At 42.0% G+C, this 23,508-nt stretch overlaps 3 protein-coding genes across 3 annotated transcripts in view; all 3 read right to left on the bottom strand. All coding sequences in view use genetic code 11, as the record gives it.

The window, feature by feature from the left end:
* Positions 1 to 321: 321 nt before the first annotated feature.
* EGR_08090 (E3 ubiquitin-protein ligase) lies at positions 322 to 9,440 on the bottom strand (the record flags this gene model as incomplete). The annotated part of the gene is made up of 5 exons (XM_024497339.1): positions 322 to 612; positions 1,555 to 2,074; positions 3,088 to 3,309; positions 6,083 to 6,309; positions 8,652 to 9,440. The coding sequence occupies 5 exons, from the start codon at positions 9,438 to 9,440 to the stop codon at positions 322 to 324; spliced, it is 2,049 nt and encodes a 682-aa protein (XP_024348277.1).
* Positions 9,441 to 9,658: 218 nt separating this feature from the next.
* On the bottom strand, positions 9,659 to 13,678 carry EGR_08089 (hypothetical protein; the record flags this gene model as incomplete). The annotated part of the gene is made up of 5 exons (XM_024497338.1): positions 9,659 to 9,754; positions 11,065 to 11,133; positions 11,253 to 11,307; positions 11,469 to 11,510; positions 13,620 to 13,678. The coding sequence occupies 5 exons, from the start codon at positions 13,676 to 13,678 to the stop codon at positions 9,659 to 9,661; spliced, it is 321 nt and encodes a 106-aa protein (XP_024348276.1).
* Positions 13,679 to 22,892: 9,214 nt separating this feature from the next.
* EGR_08088 (hypothetical protein) overlaps positions 22,893 to 23,508 on the bottom strand; it is a gene marked incomplete at both ends in the record, with an annotated part of 3,434 nt that continues 2,818 nt past the window's right edge. Inside the window, 2 exons of the mRNA XM_024497337.1 lie at positions 22,893 to 22,920; positions 22,961 to 23,005. Coding sequence (XP_024348275.1) covers positions 22,893 to 22,920; positions 22,961 to 23,005 — 73 coding nt within the window. The remainder of the gene's footprint in view (positions 22,921 to 22,960; positions 23,006 to 23,508) is intronic.

Genomic DNA, 23,508 nt, shown 5'->3' with positions numbered 1-23,508 from the left:
TTTGACACTGCACAGCGGAAAGCTTATCAATGGAAAGAATTAAGTTGTAGGTTGGAGGAACCCAGCACCAAACCGCCTAATGGACGTCTAAATAGCCAAAGATATGAGAACCATTTGAAAGGCGATTTAAAAACGCATGATTGTACTTATGTCTCCACAACAAAAATGTTCACACAAAGGTGTACTATTTCGCCTGGTCGCAGTCAGACACACAGGAACAGTAAAGTGGGTAGACAGGCGGAAGCGGAGGTAATGAAGTGTGAGGCTGTTGGAGCATAGAAAAGAAGAGAAACAAAGGAGTGGTCGGACGAAGAAACGAGTTCAGGGAGGTGGTGAGAGAGAAAGTGAGGGTAAAGAGGAGGAATTTTTCTTAGTGAGGGATGAGATGGGTGAACAAATCGCCGGTGCTGAACCGAAGGGGTGGCATCTCCACAGGAAGGCGGCAACTGCTGCTACAGTGGCGGTGGCATCGGCGCCAGTAGACACTGACGACTTCAATGAGATGGGAAGGGAGTTCATTCGGGGCAGGGAGTTCTCCGATTCAATGCTGTGTAGATTCGCGTTGTGCAGCGCCTCACAGCTCGCTGCGTCTCGTTCCGTGTGGTATTGCACCTTAAGGAAATGGGAATATAGGACAAAAAATGTTGACGAAGATGCTTTGAATGAACACGACCGACGCTGTTTCGCAGGAAAAACACAAAGACAAGAAACCACTTTAACCATAGCTTTGGAGTAAGATCCTACAATTGATGTGTTAGGACAACAGAGAGTAAGACCTTAAAAGGCAATCGCTTTTAAAATGCACACAAACGACGAATTTTACGCATTTTTTTTTCAAAAAAATTCATCACAATTTTCCACAAATTTCAGATTCCCTCTGGATGTAGGACAACACTTCAGAGATTATCAGAAAATCGAAATACAAAGGTTGTGAAAAGAGTTGAAATTACCTTGCTTTTAATGATGCTTCCGTGAGGAGATGAATTTTAAAGGAAGAATGTTGTTGCATTCAATAAATTTTGCCGGTACAAAACTCTGAGATCAGCTAGAACAGGAGCAGCCACTCAAGTACATCTAGCCCCAAACCTCTAGCCTTTTATCCTAGAGTGCAATAAATCATCGCAGTTGCGCCAAATTAATCACGTGAGCAGTCACATTTCGGACTGCAGTCGAGACTAGGATCCCGAGTCGTAGTAATGCGTCCACTTTGTACTTAATTGATCAAGGACTTAAAAAAGGTCCTATAGCTCCTATTCTCCTGCTTTACTTAATATTCGTCCACAATTGATACTCTTGAAACTAAAAAGATAATGAAGCTCTTTCAAAACCCGTTTTTTGACGCCAAACATTTGATTGACCAATTATTGTTAATTTCTCTACCCTATAAATCTCAAGATATGCTTTCATTGTTTTGCACAGAAAAGTGTGACAATTTGCGCAATACATTTCGGTCCGCATGACATTGAAGCTATTGAATGCGACCTAGCAAACTTGGGAAGTTATCACCGGAAAGAGAACGACAAAAAAGGAAATAAGGGAAGTTTGGACCATTACCTGTGGTTCGACGGTGACACGCACACTATGCACACGAGTATGGCGAAGAGGAGCACGATGAGTGTTCTCACTGGAGGACTCGGAGACCAAGGCAGGGGTACACCGCTGTGACGCTGTCCTCCCAGACAGCAGTGGCGAATGGGACAACGGGAGTGGTGACGATCCTGCTATAATCGCTGATGGTGTCGTTGACCTAGAGGACATAATGACGCCCTCGTGGTTCAACTCCAGCGTTTTTGCCAGCACACCAACACGATGATAACCATGGAGACGATGATGACGACTCATCACTGCTGTCGTGGCTGTTCCTATGGCCGTTGCTGACGTCGATGCCTCGTACAAGCATCGTGGTCTAGGATTTAAGCGATGCTTGGACTCCCAGTGGTGTTGATAGTTTTTTAGGCTACCAAGAAAGGAGGTATAGTGGCGATAACGGAGCTGTTGATGTTCGCTCATGGGTGAGGAAAGAAGACGTGTTGCTAAGAGACGGGCCACTCGACGAAGTGGATGCAAAGAGGTCCTGCAGAGAGCAATAGACAATAAAAAGTCAGTGCCGGTTAAGTACTTCAACGGCTTTTGAAAGGTTTTACGAAGTTTGAAAAGCAGTGACAGTTATTAATTTGTATTAATATATATAACAACGAGGACTTAAGGATTTTACTTACAAATAGTAAGATTGTCAACTTAATTCAACCGCCCCAAATGTGACGAAGATCTCGGACAATCGCTAAATCTCATCAAGCAAGAAACAAAGGATGTCGTTATTTGATTTGAACAACTTAATCATCATACGACGGTCAGGGTCGAATGTATCGAAGCTAATTCGTTCCCCCAGTCCATCGCCCCCATATTTAAAAAAATAAGCGCTGTGCCGCGATAAAACCCTCATCCTTTTTTCTCACTACCAGTTGGGGAAGGGTGGTTTAATCATGTAAAAATTAAAGTATCAAATTTTAAATATATAAGCGCGTAACAGTCCGTCTAGACTACATTCTACACCAAGTAGGAAACTCGATCTCCAGATAGCAGGAAGGACAGTACGACTTCATCTCTCCGTTTTCTGAACTAGCTTCACAGAGCCCTAAACTTAATATCTTTTAGATTCTTTAGACCTGTTCGAATAAAGGAATCCTGTTAGCAACCAAGACGTTTTATTCTAGTTCTTTATGGTCTACTGTCATTGGCTAAATATAGCATTCCTTGTCCCTAAAAACCTAATCATATTCTCGAGTGAAGGTAGCTTCTCTTGACACCTTTTTTACTAAACGGCACACCAGTCAGAATCGACAAAACAGCCCCTCTTTCCACTAGTCAAGGTGATTTAACCCAGAGTCTTAAAAAAACTAAAATGGTTAACAATCCCTTCAGTGAAAAGTGAAGTAGTCTCCACGTTTTTTGAGAACACATGCGTATTTTCTTAGGGTAGAATAATTCTCAATAGAATTGAAGTGACTGCAAATGTAACACATGGGTGGAGAATTCAGGTGGAAAAAATAACTGATTTTTAACGAATTCAAAAATATGGGGTTTTACCCCGTGGGTTTCCCACTAGCAGCAACTGTGGCTAAAGGATAGGCCGGAGGGGACGATTCCCGAGTCTGAACAAGCGGAGGCGACGGCGACGGGAAAGGGCACTGACACTGGCCCCCAAAGGCCTCCTTAACCTTTGGGGTGTTCACATCTACAAAGATGGGCAACTTACTGTTTGAGGAGCAAAGAATCGGTGCGGGTGAGACTCCACTGTTGGCACTCATCCTGTAGGCGAAATAAGGCAAAGAAATGAATTAATGAGCCAGAACGCTAATAATATCATTAGGCAACTAGTCTACTGGCTTTGATGTTAATTCATTACCCAATACAGCAACAGTACAAAAACTCAATTTGGTGGACAATCCTGACACCAAATGGAGTACTTTGGTTAAAAAGATGCCTAGGCTCAAATCGCACTTGACACATTGGTTTGAACTCGTCGACGACAATATTTGCAAAAAATGACCAACCGTAATTTGTTCGCGAAATGTGAAGACGTGGTTTTGTCAAGCTAAAAACAGCTTGGGTAGTTTGCGAGGTCTAGGAAAGAGTAGTGTTTCCAGTCAGGCTGCGATTTTAATGGGACAATCATACTTAGGACCAGGTAAAAGAACAAAACAGGAGTACACGCGTCCGCTATTGGTAATAACCACGTCCGCTTGATTAATGTAGCAAAGGTTGGCAATGGGAAAAAAAGACGTGATTTCATCTAAAGCCTCTCAGCCTTTGCAGCTTCAGTGACCCATTGCCATCATGTTTAAAAAAATCTAACATAATTTTCAAAAAGGTACATCTTGCCTAAAAAAACTTGCTTCCGTCCAGATATAATGAGAGATGGACTATGCGTTTAACTTCACTCTCATCCCTTTGTTTAGCCACCATCGCATTACGGGAGGTCAACGGTTGGAAAATTACGCTGATTTTGGAAAATGCTAATAAAATACCATCTATTCATTTATGAATTCATTTCAACATACTGAGATATTTAAAATACCAGCAAAATATTTGTATCCCCCGTTGTATAAGTTTACTAGGAATTCAAAGCCCCAGACACTAGAACGCTTCTTCATTTACACCTTTTATCCATTGACCAATATGATGTGGGGACAAATTGTATGAACTTACAATCTTAGTAACACAAGCACCACCCCGGGACTCCAAAAATCCGGCCAGCAGGCACGTGCGTACGCGCCATAAGCTTTATGTACTCACAGTATCAACGTTAAAGTCTTCGTTTTCCCAAAGTCTTGTCTCTTGGTTACTCTGGTTGGGATGTTTATAGTGTTTGTGCTCACACAAATAAGCATCAGTTCATACCACACCAGTGTTTCATAAGATGGCTGACTACGGCCAGTTCTATGACCGGTTTAATGTTTTGTCTAATTTTCTTCCGACAACCCCTTGGTTAACTTAAATGACTTTTGGACGCTGAAAATAGACTAGCAGTGGCTAGGTTCCGTGCTTTTATCCAATAAGGCGTAGTGAGCATTCCAAAAAGAGTTATCTACCTCTTTATATGCACCGATATGATTCAGCTGCAAAGGAAAGGCCAAGGAAGGCCACGTCAGTCTATCAAAGGCTCACGGTTTAAGGCGTGGTCAACGACTGATTGGTCTGACATTTCACGTAACCAACTAAGCGAATTCTAAATAATCGTCAGTTAAAATAAATTAGTTATTCAAGGCTAGAACGAAGTATTTGAAATAACAATCCTGATGCTCAAAAAAGACACTGCGCATACGGATCATATAGGCAGCTAACACCTAAAATACACTTCAGTTCTCCCTGAAATTATCTCACAAAATGTCTACGATTTTTCGACAGTGGTCAGAACAGCGATTACTACTATTGCAGAACTATGCATGGTAATCCCTTATTTTTGTAGGAGATTCGAATTGCGCGAACGACGCGGCGAGTTTTGTTTCATATCCATTACAATAAGTCGCGCGATCAGCGAGAAAGCGCCACCGTTGAGAAAAAGTTACCGCGCTCACACAAATGAGTAGTAGTAAGTCGATTGAATGGAACTGTGAAAACAGCGAATTCAGAGGTCTATTTACAAACAATAACCATTGCAACTTACGCATGAGTCATGACGATAACGAACACTGACTCACGAAAAATTATCAAAAAACGCCCCCCTAAATACAAGTGTACTTTCCAGTACCTAAAGTACTATAGGGGATGACTTAAGTGTCAAAAATGAAAGGACATATAAGCGATTTTAAATACAAATCACTGATGACTTAGTCTCAAAGCGATTCCAGTAATTTCGCTCCGAAAATAACGATTAAAAAATGAACCGTAAAACCATGATGAAATGAGCGCATTTCTGCACAAATTTGTAAAATATTTTTAGAAGTAATTAAAGTTCCCTTGAGTTAATGGCCATTTGCAACTCCAGATCCCAAGACAATGGTCACACAAAACACGTAAAGAATAATGGCAGGCTTTAAAGGCTTCAAGGAAAATGACCATTAATTATCACTTTAAATAAGCATTTCCAAAGTTAGCAGCGGTCGTATTCGTTCTTCTAAAAAGAAATAAATCCCAGAGCTTAAGCTCCAAGGGAAATGCTAGTATCGAGTATGAAAAAGTAATAGGTACCCAAGCAGGTAACTTCTGAAAATGTTCAAAGAACCTGCAATCGCCGCACTAAGTTGAGCCAGTTGTGAAGCTATTTATACTTAACCATTCATTTTTAGTATTCGTTAAGGACCCCTATCAAACGCACGACTTCATTTGTCTTTTTGTAAACAAATCTATGACCATAGCGTATTTACATATTTCGAGTCTGTGGCATCAGTGTACCTTAGCGCCTAATTATAATCAATTTACGATCAGCAAGCGCAGCTAATATGAGCATGTTTCGTTGACGGTAGTAACTTACGCAGATAGCTAGGCAGGCATTCAGGCGTTTGAAAAGAAGCACAGATTTGCTTTAGGAAAAACGGACCAATGCAAAAGGGGACCAAACATCAAAAACAGGAGGACTAACTTGGCTGCTGAGGTGGACAGCGCGGGGTAAACGACGCTGCTTTTGGCACCAGGGAGGGCGCGTTGAGGCGGGTCAAAGAGGCCAGCGACCCCCTGCCGTCTGGGCTCCGTGGAGAAGTGAGGGCTCCAACCTGCAACTGGCTGATGCGGATACGCGGGTGGAGAAGCTGGCAGCGCCACAAAGGCCGCCCGTGGCATCATTGCTGTGGCCTGCATGAGAAAATTTTCCTAGATAAGCAGAGAGCGCGCATCAAACGGTAAGAGATCTGCGCTATTTTTACTAACCTGTTAAAGGTGACAATTACCAATTGGCAACACAGACTGCTGATGGACTTAAAATGATTTTTGTTTTAGTTATCACCATTGATTCAAATGAAACCTTTAACTTAATCAGAATTTTAAATAACCCATCATTTCACTCTCCTCTGCAAAGTAAGCAGCACTTTTGTACACCATTTGTTAGGGAGATATCACTGCTCTAAATAGCAACATCAAGGCACCCCAGCCACTTTGAATGTAGAAAAGTGATGTACAGTCGAAACAGGCATGCCTCTGTTGATGCCAGTTTATGCGATTATCTACGATCCAATGTCCTTGGAATTGTCACAGAAGAGGCAGTTAAAATGATGTTTGGCGCACCCTACACGACCTCTTCCGAAAGGAGGTCACTTTTTCAATGGCGCATGACCTCCGAACAAATGAGGTCACTCTTTTACTGTTTCGATAGGTTATCCCCTCTGGCTAATCTCCCAGCCTTAGTACTCGCCCAAATCATGCAAACTTCGATTGTAATGGACCTCTCATAATCACACCCGATGATTTTTTAAAACAACCTGTGGAGAAATTAGACTGTCACACTGATTTCCCACTTCTCCAGCACTAACATCACGGCTGGACATCCTGTAGGTTTGTGGGAGACAAGCAGCACAAATCGCTCCCTCCCACCAATTCGCATTTCCAAAAAGCATTGACAGTTGGCTAGCTGTACATCAGGCAACACGTTTCATTCAACTTCCAAAAGCATGGTTGAGTTTTTGGAGTAGAAGTCTAAAAAATTTACTGAATAGGGAGCTGGAGTAAGGTCTGCAGAAAAAATACCTATGTTGATGCCGTACTCACGAGAGGGTAGTAGTGGCTTACTGTTTCTAATTTCAATGAAACATTTTGCGATACTCCGATTTTTTCTCGAAAACGGTTTACTTTCGGAAGATAGTGAATTTGGAATTTATTCATACAATCGATTTGTGCTTTCTGACAACCAAACACCGGTTTTGTATATCAATTAGAGCGCGGAAGAAAAGAAATTCAAGAAAATTAAACCATCACAAGCGTTTTCACAAGCCAATAGACTAACCTAAAACGTCATATCACTAAATTTTGGAGCATACGCAGCACGTTATGATTTTAGAAACGATGCTATGGTCATGTATCCCGTTTAAACACACGCTTTGACAGTGATTTACTCTCCTTAAATGACGCCGAAAGGGTAGTGAGAAAGTACTTGGAGTTATTTTTTGTAATAACGACATCATTCAATGAATTACCGTTATGTCCTAGTTCTCCTCTAAATGCTTTTCCAAAATTACATCCAGCGCAACGGTGTGATATAAAATCCATTTTTTTTAAAAACCATCAATAAATCAAGACTTATTATCTGTGTAACATGCAGGGATCCTAGAAAGTCACGATTGGCTCCAGTCGATCGCTCTGTTGGAGCCATTTCATTATGAAATTGTTCTGGCTGGACGGAAGACCATTTACGAAGTGTTCAATCAGGAATTTCCAATAGAATGAGGGCATAAATATTATTCAAATATCACACTGACCCCTAAAACGCAAAACGCCAGTCAACAGACAACAGAGAATAACTGAAATCAGCGTTTTCAGCGTAATCTGAGTGAAAAAGCTAGTTACTCTGACAAGCATGACCTTTCTTTGAAAAAAAAACTTCCGCATTTCAAAAAACGAAATGGATAAGTCTAGAAAACCTCTAGAAAAAAGATGGCGAACTGTTCCAGTCCCTAAGACCACTGAGGGAGACGGAATGAAAAGAAAATTAAAGATATACCGAATTTGCACCCCCTCTGAAATGATAGTCTACAGACATCAACAATAAAAGCCAACTTCTCAATTAAAATTGCGTGATAAATCAGGCTGCTTTAGTATGAGAGTTACAGCCTCTCTTACTCGCAGAACTACAGTGAAAAAATTATTGTAATAATCTTTGTCGTTATTCCAATATCAATACGTAAATTTTTTTGGATTTAATCAGTGGTGATAGATGCAACGGTCTCGATTCAGATAGATTTTGGTAATTAACAATCTGGTCCCCAAGACTCACAAGCAGCTTCTCACCCCAGAGAATATAATTTACCTTAATGAAAGTTGAAACTCAAACCAGATAAGTCCCTTCAAAGAATTTGCATCGCATCAAAAACAGTGATTATGCTGTACACATTTCTATTTTGGGCGATAGTGTAGTTCTGCACTTCAAATTTATTAGTCCCAAGCCTTTAAAGGAACCACACCTTGAGGAAGTTAGGTACCTAAAAGACCGCCACAAAACAAACCTGTTCATATGAAGGCAAAGCGGTCTTCGTTCCCATGGGAATTTGGTTGAGGTCCATTGAGTGAGGGAGATGACAGAGGATCATAGCCGGAGGATGCGCCACAGGTGGTGTGTACATAAGGGCAGAAGGGAGAGTAGTACCACAGGTCGATGGGCTCATCTGTGGTGGTAGGAGCCTTTCTACTGGTACCTCTTTCTCCACTCTAACGCTCTTACCTCCACAGCAGGAGCAAAAACTAATGAAATTTCGACGACTTCTTCTCCCCATTGCCTCCTCCATTGATTCTCCCTCCTCATTTGCCTCGTCGAACTCCTCGGCAGGGAACCGTGTGCCCTTCTCCAAGACAGAGGGAGAAATAGCAGAAGTATGGAAGAGATCAGAGGGCACAGATCTTGCGGTAATGGAGGAGGAAGAGTTCTCCGACGCCGAACCGAGCACCCGTCGATCTCCAGAAGGTGCTAAGGCGTCATCGAGGGAGGAACTGGGCCGCCGAGCGTGTTGGAAGTCTCGATAGAAATGATGGTGGTGGTGGCGACGACGACGGCAGCTGAAGAGGACTAGAAGGGGACAGAAGAGACCCTCAAGAGGCACCGAGATAGAGGAAGCAGATGGAGAGGCGGAGGTGGCGGAGAGAGAGGAACCCGAGTCGACCTCACTAGTGGTGGCAGAACATGAGGTCACGTCCTCCTCGGCCAGAGATAGACCGCAGGCGATAAGAATGTTTTGCTTGCACAGAGGACAACTACGGTGCTTCAAAAGCCAGGGATCGATGCAGGCGCGATGATACATATGCCTTGAAGCAATCGACAAAAAGTGCACGCCGATTAGGCCAAATCAACTCGGAGAATGTCCAAAAATGAACTTTAGTTTTAGATTATTTTTAGGACGCTGTTTAATTTAGCTGCTTGCGAAAGACTTGCAAAGCAACGACAGATCACACAAACTACGGCGAGTCTATGCATAGAATTAATGGAACTAGGTGTAAGGAGTAAAAGTAGAGGCCTATATCAAGATAGATTCAAACATCCCTCACAGTTATTATCTTCGAAGACTGCAGAGATATAAAACATTTGACTGAATTTGGAAGTGAATTTCAACGATACCTGCAATTAAAGGAGAATAGAATTCAGACCCTTATGGTTGCAACGAGCTGGAATAGTCTTGCACAGCCAAACGGGATATACTATAAGATCTCCCATGGCGATTGCAATTGACTGGTAAAACCTGATTATCAACAGGAAATGCAGTTGAAACAGTTTTTGGGGCAAAACTAATTTATGTTTCTTCTGTTCGCCAGAGAGCGTTTCCGTACTAATCACAGCGCTTGACGCGAAACAGCGCGAAGTATTCAATTAGGACAGGTTAGGCGCGCATCAACATACAACAAATATTCAAATCTTTTTTTTTTTCTTTTAACCTTCCACCACAACAAGCAGACAAAACTTGTCAAGGGGTGATTGTGATCATCCCCCACATCTTCCGCTAAAACAACGGCAAGACTTCCTTGAAATAGTGGTCGATACCATGCAAGGGTCCTTCAAAAACAGCAAACGCTCATTTGCATCGGGAACCTTAGCATTCGGCTTCATGTTGAATCCTACTAAACAAGATAAAAATGTCGAATAACTGTAGGCGCATACCTAAAGGAAATTTGAAATACATCGTGAATACGGCAAAAAATTAAGCTAAAATATCATCACATATTATGATACCTTCATTATTTGCTTAACTTTTATTTTGGTTTCGCGAACACCAAGGACTCCGCCATTGTACTGCCACCCAGGTTATTTGGTATGCCTAGGGGAAACTGCGACGACTCCAAACGAAAGGCTTGAAAATGGCGTACATCATCGGCAACCACCCCGGTCTCGTATTCTGCAAGAATGCTATTAACAAATGAAGCGACACTGGCCGCGAAACATCCAGAAAAGTCGGCTACGGACCTGTCTACAGTGCCCATATAAAGATACCGATAAAGTGAACACGTGACGCCTCCACCTCTCTACTGGCTGGGTAGAACTCAGAGCGATATGGCTGGGCAAAACTGAAGTGAGAACTCTGACCTCATTTCGTTTGAGGTCATACGCCACTAGGAAGGTGGCGTATGAGGTCGTGTAGGGTACGTCAACTACTTTCCAACCGTCTCGTTTGTAACTCCCTGAAGGTTACTGGATCAGTACGTTTTCATTCTCAAGCTTGCTGCATATAAAACTCTTATTCAGTAGACCCACATTGAGATTATGATGTTTAAAAGTGGGAATTTTCATCAATGATCAAAGATGTGATTTTGATGGTTTAGTAGACGCACTGGTAAACGAAATGATGATCGGATGGGCCTTGAAAGGATGAAGTCGGGCTGCAAGATGCGAATAAGTGGTGATAACTTTTAAAAGAGACCAGGTTAGCCTAATACCTTAGCTCTAAAGGGGGATGGAGCAGAAGAAATTATTACGTGATTTGTAGTCATTGACCTGATACTATCCTGAAAGCAAATAAAAATTGCAGATTGACGTGTCCTTGCTACTTCACCGCGATTTAGTATTCCTTATCCAGTTATACGTGAAAAATCAGTCAAACGCATTATCCTTGACCGACTATCACTTGTTTTAAATCATAAGTTTCGGGATGGTTTTGTTTGATATTTTCTGCTTCCCCGCTATTTTGTGTAAACTAATAGAAATACTTAGTGTCGTTTTCCGGTAACCGTCAATTAAAGTCTCAAGTAGCCAAGATGGGTTTTCAATTTTCGTATGGTATGTCAAATACGTAGACTCAAAAGTCCGTAAATATTGAGGTCTCGTCAATGCCGCCTTTTACTGAACTGAAATAATTTCCAGGACAAATAAAAGGATATCTGTACTTCAATAGAAAGTAATGTAAATAACGCTACGTATAATTAGCCTCATAAGTGCTGTTTAATACCATGCACTAAAAAAGTACCACTTTTCCACATTGCTTGCTTAAATATTGAATTCTTCTACTGTGAATTTGTTTTTTCATTCTGAACCTTTTAACCTTAATTGCCTGATTGAATGCTTGAACAGCATGGTGGATTTGAAGTTTTCACAAGTATTGGCGCAAAGAGTGCCCTCGTAGGAGGACTATATTCAGATTAGTAAAATCACGCATTTTACTAAAGTAAGTCTCCACTTATGATCTACGAAAGCATGTTGCAGTGACAAAAAGCGCTTAAATAGACGGTGAGTCCCTCTCCAATATAACGATATTTTAATTCCGCACACCTAGTTTCTCAGTTCCACATAATTTTAATGAATCACGAAATGCTAGGCTATCACAGGATGTAAAGTATTTGCTAATATAATTCTGTCGAAGGTCCATTTATCACGGCTCTAAGGCAATATATTGACTGTTCAACCTATCGTCTATTCAAAAGCTGTTCGCAATTAAATGTTTTTTAGCTTAAAAAAATGAAAAACCCGACTGTTTAGGTAGATTGACACTAGTACAATCATGCTCAGGTAAAGATCGGTGAAACCAGGATAAGTGTTGCCTTGGTAAGTACGACGACTCTATAACGAAATAAGCATCGGCAACTACTTGTCTTTATTCAGAGTTGATGGAAATTTAAAGGGAATTTTCACAAAGGTCAAATAGGTATTACAATCTACCGAACAATTTGTACTCTCTGTACCCGCGCATTATCTCAAGGCCTCCGTCCGGGTGAAAAAAAAAACAAGCCAAAGGCGACGCCGAAGCGACTGCGCCATGAACCGACGCCCTAATTGGTAGAATTTTCGCTTCATATCCAGACATTCCCATCTCCCAAAGGCATAAAATGCCTTTCCGTCTCGGCCCAGGGATGAAACCAAGTCAGCCTAATACAACTATGCAAACCCTGCGCACCTTTTACAAAACCCAGACGGCCAAATACATTTCATTTACTTTTATGAGTATTGCGGCAAGAAACTAGCCTCAACCATAACTGAACTAAGTAAATCCCACTTGATTTTCAGTGGCAGCAATAGTTGGAGTAGCCCGGGTGCTAATAGTTTCATACTTTGACACTGCACAGCGGAAAGCTTATCAATGGAAAGAATTAAGTTGTAGGTTGGAGGAACCCAGCACCAAACCGCCTAATGGACGTCTAAATAGCCAAAGATATGAGAACCATTTGAAAGGCGATTTAAAAACGCATGATTGTACTTATGTCTCCACAACAAAAATGTTCACACAAAGGTGTACTATTTCGCCTGGTCGCAGTCAGACACACAGGAACAGTAAAGTGGGTAGACAGGCGGAAGCGGAGGTAATGAAGTGTGAGGCTGTTGGAGCATAGAAAAGAAGAGAAACAAAGGAGTGGTCGGACGAAGAAACGAGTTCAGGGAGGTGGTGAGAGAGAAAGTGAGGGTAAAGAGGAGGAATTTTTCTTAGTGAGGGATGAGATGGGTGAACAAATCGCCGGTGCTGAACCGAAGGGGTGGCATCTCCACAGGAAGGCGGCAACTGCTGCTACAGTGGCGGTGGCATCGGCGCCAGTAGACACTGACGACTTCAATGAGATGGGAAGGGAGTTCATTCGGGGCAGGGAGTTCTCCGATTCAATGCTGTGTAGATTCGCGTTGTGCAGCGCCTCACAGCTCGCTGCGTCTCGTTCCGTGTGGTATTGCACCTTAAGGAAATGGGAATATAGGACAAAAAATGTTGACGAAGATGCTTTGAATGAACACGACCGACGCTGTTTCGCAGGAAAAACACAAAGACAAGAAACCACTTTAACCATAGCTTTGGAGTAAGATCCTACAATTGATGTGTTAGGACAACAGAGAGTAAGACCTTAAAAGGCAATCGCTTTTAAAATGCACACAAACGACGAATTTTACGCATTTTTTTTTCAAAAAAATTCATCACAATTTTCCACAAATTTCAGATTCCCTCTGGATGTAGGACAACACTTCAGAGATTATCAGAAAATCGAAATACAAAGGTTGTGAAAAGAGTTGAAATTACCTTGCTTTTAATGATGCTTCCGTGAGGAGATGAATTTTAAAGGAAGAATGTTGTTGCATTCAATAAATTTTGCCGGTACAAAACTCTGAGATCAGCTAGAACAGGAGCAGCCACTCAAGTACATCTAGCCCCAAACCTCTAGCCTTTTATCCTAGAGTGCAATAAATCATCGCAGTTGCGCCAAATTAATCACGTGAGCAGTCACATTTCGGACTGCAGTCGAGACTAGGATCCCGAGTCGTAGTAATGCGTCCACTTTGTACTTAATTGATCAAGGACTTAAAAAAGGTCCTATAGCTCCTATTCTCCTGCTTTACTTAATATTCGTCCACAATTGATACTCTTGAAACTAAAAAGATAATGAAGCTCTTTCAAAACCCGTTTTTTGACGCCAAACATTTGATTGACCAATTATTGTTAATTTCTCTACCCTATAAATCTCAAGATATGCTTTCATTGTTTTGCACAGAAAAGTGTGACAATTTGCGCAATACATTTCGGTCCGCATGACATTGAAGCTATTGAATGCGACCTAGCAAACTTGGGAAGTTATCACCGGAAAGAGAACGACAAAAAAGGAAATAAGGGAAGTTTGGACCATTACCTGTGGTTCGACGGTGACACGCACACTATGCACACGAGTATGGCGAAGAGGAGCACGATGAGTGTTCTCACTGGAGGACTCGGAGACCAAGGCAGGGGTACACCGCTGTGACGCTGTCCTCCCAGACAGCAGTGGCGAATGGGACAACGGGAGTGGTGACGATCCTGCTATAATCGCTGATGGTGTCGTTGACCTAGAGGACATAATGACGCCCTCGTGGTTCAACTCCAGCGTTTTTGCCAGCACACCAACACGATGATAACCATGGAGACGATGATGACGACTCATCACTGCTGTCGTGGCTGTTCCTATGGCCGTTGCTGACGTCGATGCCTCGTACAAGCATCGTGGTCTAGGATTTAAGCGATGCTTGGACTCCCAGTGGTGTTGATAGTTTTTTAGGCTACCAAGAAAGGAGGTATAGTGGCGATAACGGAGCTGTTGATGTTCGCTCATGGGTGAGGAAAGAAGACGTGTTGCTAAGAGACGGGCCACTCGACGAAGTGGATGCAAAGAGGTCCTGCAGAGAGCAATAGACAATAAAAAGTCAGTGCCGGTTAAGTACTTCAACGGCTTTTGAAAGGTTTTACGAAGTTTGAAAAGCAGTGACAGTTATTAATTTGTATTAATATATATAACAACGAGGACTTAAGGATTTTACTTACAAATAGTAAGATTGTCAACTTAATTCAACCGCCCCAAATGTGACGAAGATCTCGGACAATCGCTAAATCTCATCAAGCAAGAAACAAAGGATGTCGTTATTTGATTTGAACAACTTAATCATCATACGACGGTCAGGGTCGAATGTATCGAAGCTAATTCGTTCCCCCAGTCCATCGCCCCCATATTTAAAAAAATAAGCGCTGTGCCGCGATAAAACCCTCATCCTTTTTTCTCACTACCAGTTGGGGAAGGGTGGTTTAATCATGTAAAAATTAAAGTATCAAATTTTAAATATATAAGCGCGTAACAGTCCGTCTAGACTACATTCTACACCAAGTAGGAAACTCGATCTCCAGATAGCAGGAAGGACAGTACGACTTCATCTCTCCGTTTTCTGAACTAGCTTCACAGAGCCCTAAACTTAATATCTTTTAGATTCTTTAGACCTGTTCGAATAAAGGAATCCTGTTAGCAACCAAGACGTTTTATTCTAGTTCTTTATGGTCTACTGTCATTGGCTAAATATAGCATTCCTTGTCCCTAAAAACCTAATCATATTCTCGAGTGAAGGTAGCTTCTCTTGACACCTTTTTTACTAAACGGCACACCAGTCAGAATCGACAAAACAGCCCCTCTTTCCACTAGTCAAGGTGATTTAACCCAGAGTCTTAAAAAAACTAAAATGGTTAACAATCCCTTCAGTGAAAAGTGAAGTAGTCTCCACGTTTTTTGAGAACACATGCGTATTTTCTTAGGGTAGAATAATTCTCAATAGAATTGAAGTGACTGCAAATGTAACACATGGGTGGAGAATTCAGGTGGAAAAAATAACTGATTTTTAACGAATTCAAAAATATGGGGTTTTACCCCGTGGGTTTCCCACTAGCAGCAACTGTGGCTAAAGGATAGGCCGGAGGGGACGATTCCCGAGTCTGAACAAGCGGAGGCGACGGCGACGGGAAAGGGCACTGACACTGGCCCCCAAAGGCCTCCTTAACCTTTGGGGTGTTCACATCTACAAAGATGGGCAACTTACTGTTTGAGGAGCAAAGAATCGGTGCGGGTGAGACTCCACTGTTGGCACTCATCCTGTAGGCGAAATAAGGCAAAGAAATGAATTAATGAGCCAGAACGCTAATAATATCATTAGGCAACTAGTCTACTGGCTTTGATGTTAATTCATTACCCAATACAGCAACAGTACAAAAACTCAATTTGGTGGACAATCCTGACACCAAATGGAGTACTTTGGTTAAAAAGATGCCTAGGCTCAAATCGCACTTGACACATTGGTTTGAACTCGTCGACGACAATATTTGCAAAAAATGACCAACCGTAATTTGTTCGCGAAATGTGAAGACGTGGTTTTGTCAAGCTAAAAACAGCTTGGGTAGTTTGCGAGGTCTAGGAAAGAGTAGTGTTTCCAGTCAGGCTGCGATTTTAATGGGACAATCATACTTAGGACCAGGTAAAAGAACAAAACAGGAGTACACGCGTCCGCTATTGGTAATAACCACGTCCGCTTGATTAATGTAGCAAAGGTTGGCAATGGGAAAAAAAGACGTGATTTCATCTAAAGCCTCTCAGCCTTTGCAGCTTCAGTGACCCATTGCCATCATGTTTAAAAAAATCTAACATAATTTTCAAAAAGGTACATCTTGCCTAAAAAAACTTGCTTCCGTCCAGATATAATGAGAGATGGACTATGCGTTTAACTTCACTCTCATCCCTTTGTTTAGCCACCATCGCATTACGGGAGGTCAACGGTTGGAAAATTACGCTGATTTTGGAAAATGCTAATAAAATACCATCTATTCATTTATGAATTCATTTCAACATACTGAGATATTTAAAATACCAGCAAAATATTTGTATCCCCCGTTGTATAAGTTTACTAGGAATTCAAAGCCCCAGACACTAGAACGCTTCTTCATTTACACCTTTTATCCATTGACCAATATGATGTGGGGACAAATTGTATGAACTTACAATCTTAGTAACACAAGCACCACCCCGGGACTCCAAAAATCCGGCCAGCAGGCACGTGCGTACGCGCCATAAGCTTTATGTACTCACAGTATCAACGTTAAAGTCTTCGTTTTCCCAAAGTCTTGTCTCTTGGTTACTCTGGTTGGGATGTTTATAGTGTTTGTGCTCACACAAATAAGCATCAGTTCATACCACACCAGTGTTTCATAAGATGGCTGACTACGGCCAGTTCTATGACCGGTTTAATGTTTTGTCTAATTTTCTTCCGACAACCCCTTGGTTAACTTAAATGACTTTTGGACGCTGAAAATAGACTAGCAGTGGCTAGGTTCCGTGCTTTTATCCAATAAGGCGTAGTGAGCATTCCAAAAAGAGTTATCTACCTCTTTATATGCACCGATATGATTCAGCTGCAAAGGAAAGGCCAAGGAAGGCCACGTCAGTCTATCAAAGGCTCACGGTTTAAGGCGTGGTCAACGACTGATTGGTCTGACATTTCACGTAACCAACTAAGCGAATTCTAAATAATCGTCAGTTAAAATAAATTAGTTATTCAAGGCTAGAACGAAGTATTTGAAATAACAATCCTGATGCTCAAAAAAGACACTGCGCATACGGATCATATAGGCAGCTAACACCTAAAATACACTTCAGTTCTCCCTGAAATTATCTCACAAAATGTCTACGATTTTTCGACAGTGGTCAGAACAGCGATTACTACTATTGCAGAACTATGCATGGTAATCCCTTATTTTTGTAGGAGATTCGAATTGCGCGAACGACGCGGCGAGTTTTGTTTCATATCCATTACAATAAGTCGCGCGATCAGCGAGAAAGCGCCACCGTTGAGAAAAAGTTACCGCGCTCACACAAATGAGTAGTAGTAAGTCGATTGAATGGAACTGTGAAAACAGCGAATTCAGAGGTCTATTTACAAACAATAACCATTGCAACTTACGCATGAGTCATGACGATAACGAACACTGACTCACGAAAAATTATCAAAAAACGCCCCCCTAAATACAAGTGTACTTTCCAGTACCTAAAGTACTATAGGGGATGACTTAAGTGTCAAAAATGAAAGGACATATAAGCGATTTTAAATACAAATCACTGATGACTTAGTCTCAAAGCGATTCCAGTAATTTCGCTCCGAAAATAACGATTAAAAAATGAACCGTAAAACCATGATGAAATGAGCGCATTTCTGCACAAATTTGTAAAATATTTTTAGAAGTAATTAAAGTTCCCTTGAGTTAATGGCCATTTGCAACTCCAGATCCCAAGACAATGGTCACACAAAACACGTAAAGAATAATGGCAGGCTTTAAAGGCTTCAAGGAAAATGACCATTAATTATCACTTTAAATAAGCATTTCCAAAGTTAGCAGCGGTCGTATTCGTTCTTCTAAAAAGAAATAAATCCCAGAGCTTAAGCTCCAAGGGAAATGCTAGTATCGAGTATGAAAAAGTAATAGGTACCCAAGCAGGTAACTTCTGAAAATGTTCAAAGAACCTGCAATCGCCGCACTAAGTTGAGCCAGTTGTGAAGCTATTTATACTTAACCATTCATTTTTAGTATTCGTTAAGGACCCCTATCAAACGCACGACTTCATTTGTCTTTTTGTAAACAAATCTATGACCATAGCGTATTTACATATTTCGAGTCTGTGGCATCAGTGTACCTTAGCGCCTAATTATAATCAATTTACGATCAGCAAGCGCAGCTAATATGAGCATGTTTCGTTGACGGTAGTAACTTACGCAGATAGCTAGGCAGGCATTCAGGCGTTTGAAAAGAAGCACAGATTTGCTTTAGGAAAAACGGACCAATGCAAAAGGGGACCAAACATCAAAAACAGGAGGACTAACTTGGCTGCTGAGGTGGACAGCGCGGGGTAAACGACGCTGCTTTTGGCACCAGGGAGGGCGCGTTGAGGCGGGTCAAAGAGGCCAGCGACCCCCTGCCGTCTGGGCTCCGTGGAGAAGTGAGGGCTCCAACCTGCAACTGGCTGATGCGGATACGCGGGTGGAGAAGCTGGCAGCGCCACAAAGGCCGCCCGTGGCATCATTGCTGTGGCCTGCATGAGAAAATTTTCCTAGATAAGCAGAGAGCGCGCATCAAACGGTAAGAGATCTGCGCTATTTTTACTAACCTGTTAAAGGTGACAATTACCAATTGGCAACACAGACTGCTGATGGACTTAAAATGATTTTTGTTTTAGTTATCACCATTGATTCAAATGAAACCTTTAACTTAATCAGAATTTTAAATAACCCATCATTTCACTCTCCTCTGCAAAGTAAGCAGCACTTTTGTACACCATTTGTTAGGGAGATATCACTGCTCTAAATAGCAACATCAAGGCACCCCAGCCACTTTGAATGTAGAAAAGTGATGTACAGTCGAAACAGGCATGCCTCTGTTGATGCCAGTTTATGCGATTATCTACGATCCAATGTCCTTGGAATTGTCACAGAAGAGGCAGTTAAAATGATGTTTGGCGCACCCTACACGACCTCTTCCGAAAGGAGGTCACTTTTTCAATGGCGCATGACCTCCGAACAAATGAGGTCACTCTTTTACTGTTTCGATAGGTTATCCCCTCTGGCTAATCTCCCAGCCTTAGTACTCGCCCAAATCATGCAAACTTCGATTGTAATGGACCTCTCATAATCACACCCGATGATTTTTTAAAACAACCTGTGGAGAAATTAGACTGTCACACTGATTTCCCACTTCTCCAGCACTAACATCACGGCTGGACATCCTGTAGGTTTGTGGGAGACAAGCAGCACAAATCGCTCCCTCCCACCAATTCGCATTTCCAAAAAGCATTGACAGTTGGCTAGCTGTACATCAGGCAACACGTTTCATTCAACTTCCAAAAGCATGGTTGAGTTTTTGGAGTAGAAGTCTAAAAAATTTACTGAATAGGGAGCTGGAGTAAGGTCTGCAGAAAAAATACCTATGTTGATGCCGTACTCACGAGAGGGTAGTAGTGGCTTACTGTTTCTAATTTCAATGAAACATTTTGCGATACTCCGATTTTTTCTCGAAAACGGTTTACTTTCGGAAGATAGTGAATTTGGAATTTATTCATACAATCGATTTGTGCTTTCTGACAACCAAACACCGGTTTTGTATATCAATTAGAGCGCGGAAGAAAAGAAATTCAAGAAAATTAAACCATCACAAGCGTTTTCACAAGCCAATAGACTAACCTAAAACGTCATATCACTAAATTTTGGAGCATACGCAGCACGTTATGATTTTAGAAACGATGCTATGGTCATGTATCCCGTTTAAACACACGCTTTGACAGTGATTTACTCTCCTTAAATGACGCCGAAAGGGTAGTGAGAAAGTACTTGGAGTTATTTTTTGTAATAACGACATCATTCAATGAATTACCGTTATGTCCTAGTTCTCCTCTAAATGCTTTTCCAAAATTACATCCAGCGCAACGGTGTGATATAAAATCCATTTTTTTTAAAAACCATCAATAAATCAAGACTTATTATCTGTGTAACATGCAGGGATCCTAGAAAGTCACGATTGGCTCCAGTCGATCGCTCTGTTGGAGCCATTTCATTATGAAATTGTTCTGGCTGGACGGAAGACCATTTACGAAGTGTTCAATCAGGAATTTCCAATAGAATGAGGGCATAAATATTATTCAAATATCACACTGACCCCTAAAACGCAAAACGCCAGTCAACAGACAACAGAGAATAACTGAAATCAGCGTTTTCAGCGTAATCTGAGTGAAAAAGCTAGTTACTCTGACAAGCATGACCTTTCTTTGAAAAAAAAACTTCCGCATTTCAAAAAACGAAATGGATAAGTCTAGAAAACCTCTAGAAAAAAGATGGCGAACTGTTCCAGTCCCTAAGACCACTGAGGGAGACGGAATGAAAAGAAAATTAAAGATATACCGAATTTGCACCCCCTCTGAAATGATAGTCTACAGACATCAACAATAAAAGCCAACTTCTCAATTAAAATTGCGTGATAAATCAGGCTGCTTTAGTATGAGAGTTACAGCCTCTCTTACTCGCAGAACTACAGTGAAAAAATTATTGTAATAATCTTTGTCGTTATTCCAATATCAATACGTAAATTTTTTTGGATTTAATCAGTGGTGATAGATGCAACGGTCTCGATTCAGATAGATTTTGGTAATTAACAATCTGGTCCCCAAGACTCACAAGCAGCTTCTCACCCCAGAGAATATAATTTACCTTAATGAAAGTTGAAACTCAAACCAGATAAGTCCCTTCAAAGAATTTGCATCGCATCAAAAACAGTGATTATGCTGTACACATTTCTATTTTGGGCGATAGTGTAGTTCTGCACTTCAAATTTATTAGTCCCAAGCCTTTAAAGGAACCACACCTTGAGGAAGTTAGGTACCTAAAAGACCGCCACAAAACAAACCTGTTCATATGAAGGCAAAGCGGTCTTCGTTCCCATGGGAATTTGGTTGAGGTCCATTGAGTGAGGGAGATGACAGAGGATCATAGCCGGAGGATGCGCCACAGGTGGTGTGTACATAAGGGCAGAAGGGAGAGTAGTACCACAGGTCGATGGGCTCATCTGTGGTGGTAGGAGCCTTTCTACTGGTACCTCTTTCTCCACTCTAACGCTCTTACCTCCACAGCAGGAGCAAAAACTAATGAAATTTCGACGACTTCTTCTCCCCATTGCCTCCTCCATTGATTCTCCCTCCTCATTTGCCTCGTCGAACTCCTCGGCAGGGAACCGTGTGCCCTTCTCCAAGACAGAGGGAGAAATAGCAGAAGTATGGAAGAGATCAGAGGGCACAGATCTTGCGGTAATGGAGGAGGAAGAGTTCTCCGACGCCGAACCGAGCACCCGTCGATCTCCAGAAGGTGCTAAGGCGTCATCGAGGGAGGAACTGGGCCGCCGAGCGTGTTGGAAGTCTCGATAGAAATGATGGTGGTGGTGGCGACGACGACGGCAGCTGAAGAGGACTAGAAGGGGACAGAAGAGACCCTCAAGAGGCACCGAGATAGAGGAAGCAGATGGAGAGGCGGAGGTGGCGGAGAGAGAGGAACCCGAGTCGACCTCACTAGTGGTGGCAGAACATGAGGTCACGTCCTCCTCGGCCAGAGATAGACCGCAGGCGATAAGAATGTTTTGCTTGCACAGAGGACAACTACGGTGCTTCAAAAGCCAGGGATCGATGCAGGCGCGATGATACATATGCCTTGAAGCAATCGACAAAAAGTGCACGCCGATTAGGCCAAATCAACTCGGAGAATGTCCAAAAATGAACTTTAGTTTTAGATTATTTTTAGGACGCTGTTTAATTTAGCTGCTTGCGAAAGACTTGCAAAGCAACGACAGATCACACAAACTACGGCGAGTCTATGCATAGAATTAATGGAACTAGGTGTAAGGAGTAAAAGTAGAGGCCTATATCAAGATAGATTCAAACATCCCTCACAGTTATTATCTTCGAAGACTGCAGAGATATAAAACATTTGACTGAATTTGGAAGTGAATTTCAACGATACCTGCAATTAAAGGAGAATAGAATTCAGACCCTTATGGTTGCAACGAGCTGGAATAGTCTTGCACAGCCAAACGGGATATACTATAAGATCTCCCATGGCGATTGCAATTGACTGGTAAAACCTGATTATCAACAGGAAATGCAGTTGAAACAGTTTTTGGGGCAAAACTAATTTATGTTTCTTCTGTTCGCCAGAGAGCGTTTCCGTACTAATCACAGCGCTTGACGCGAAACAGCGCGAAGTATTCAATTAGGACAGGTTAGGCGCGCATCAACATACAACAAATATTCAAATCTTTTTTTTTTTCTTTTAACCTTCCACCACAACAAGCAGACAAAACTTGTCAAGGGGTGATTGTGATCATCCCCCACATCTTCCGCTAAAACAACGGCAAGACTTCCTTGAAATAGTGGTCGATACCATGCAAGGGTCCTTCAAAAACAGCAAACGCTCATTTGCATCGGGAACCTTAGCATTCGGCTTCATGTTGAATCCTACTAAACAAGATAAAAATGTCGAATAACTGTAGGCGCATACCTAAAGGAAATTTGAAATACATCGTGAATACGGCAAAAAATTAAGCTAAAATATCATCACATATTATGATACCTTCATTATTTGCTTAACTTTTATTTTGGTTTCGCGAACACCAAGGACTCCGCCATTGTACTGCCACCCAGGTTATTTGGTATGCCTAGGGGAAACTGCGACGACTCCAAACGAAAGGCTTGAAAATGGCGTACATCATCGGCAACCACCCCGGTCTCGTATTCTGCAAGAATGCTATTAACAAATGAAGCGACACTGGCCGCGAAACATCCAGAAAAGTCGGCTACGGACCTGTCTACAGTGCCCATATAAAGATACCGATAAAGTGAACACGTGACGCCTCCACCTCTCTACTGGCTGGGTAGAACTCAGAGCGATATGGCTGGGCAAAACTGAAGTGAGAACTAAGTAACAAAGAGTAATAGACGCGACACATTATCCCCACGATACTATTTTAAGCCCGTCCGTTGTTATATGATCGCTTTTAGGCTGGTGGCCTTAAGACTACCGATGGACGGGTGTACGTGACGGTCGGC

Source organism: Echinococcus granulosus (genome assembly GCF_000524195.1).
Source record: "Echinococcus granulosus chromosome Unknown EG_S00095, whole genome shotgun sequence".
NCBI lineage: Eukaryota > Metazoa > Platyhelminthes > Cestoda > Cyclophyllidea > Taeniidae > Echinococcus > Echinococcus granulosus.
Note: the sequence above shows the minus strand (reverse complement) of the source record. Positions and strands in the feature narration are given on the sequence as shown.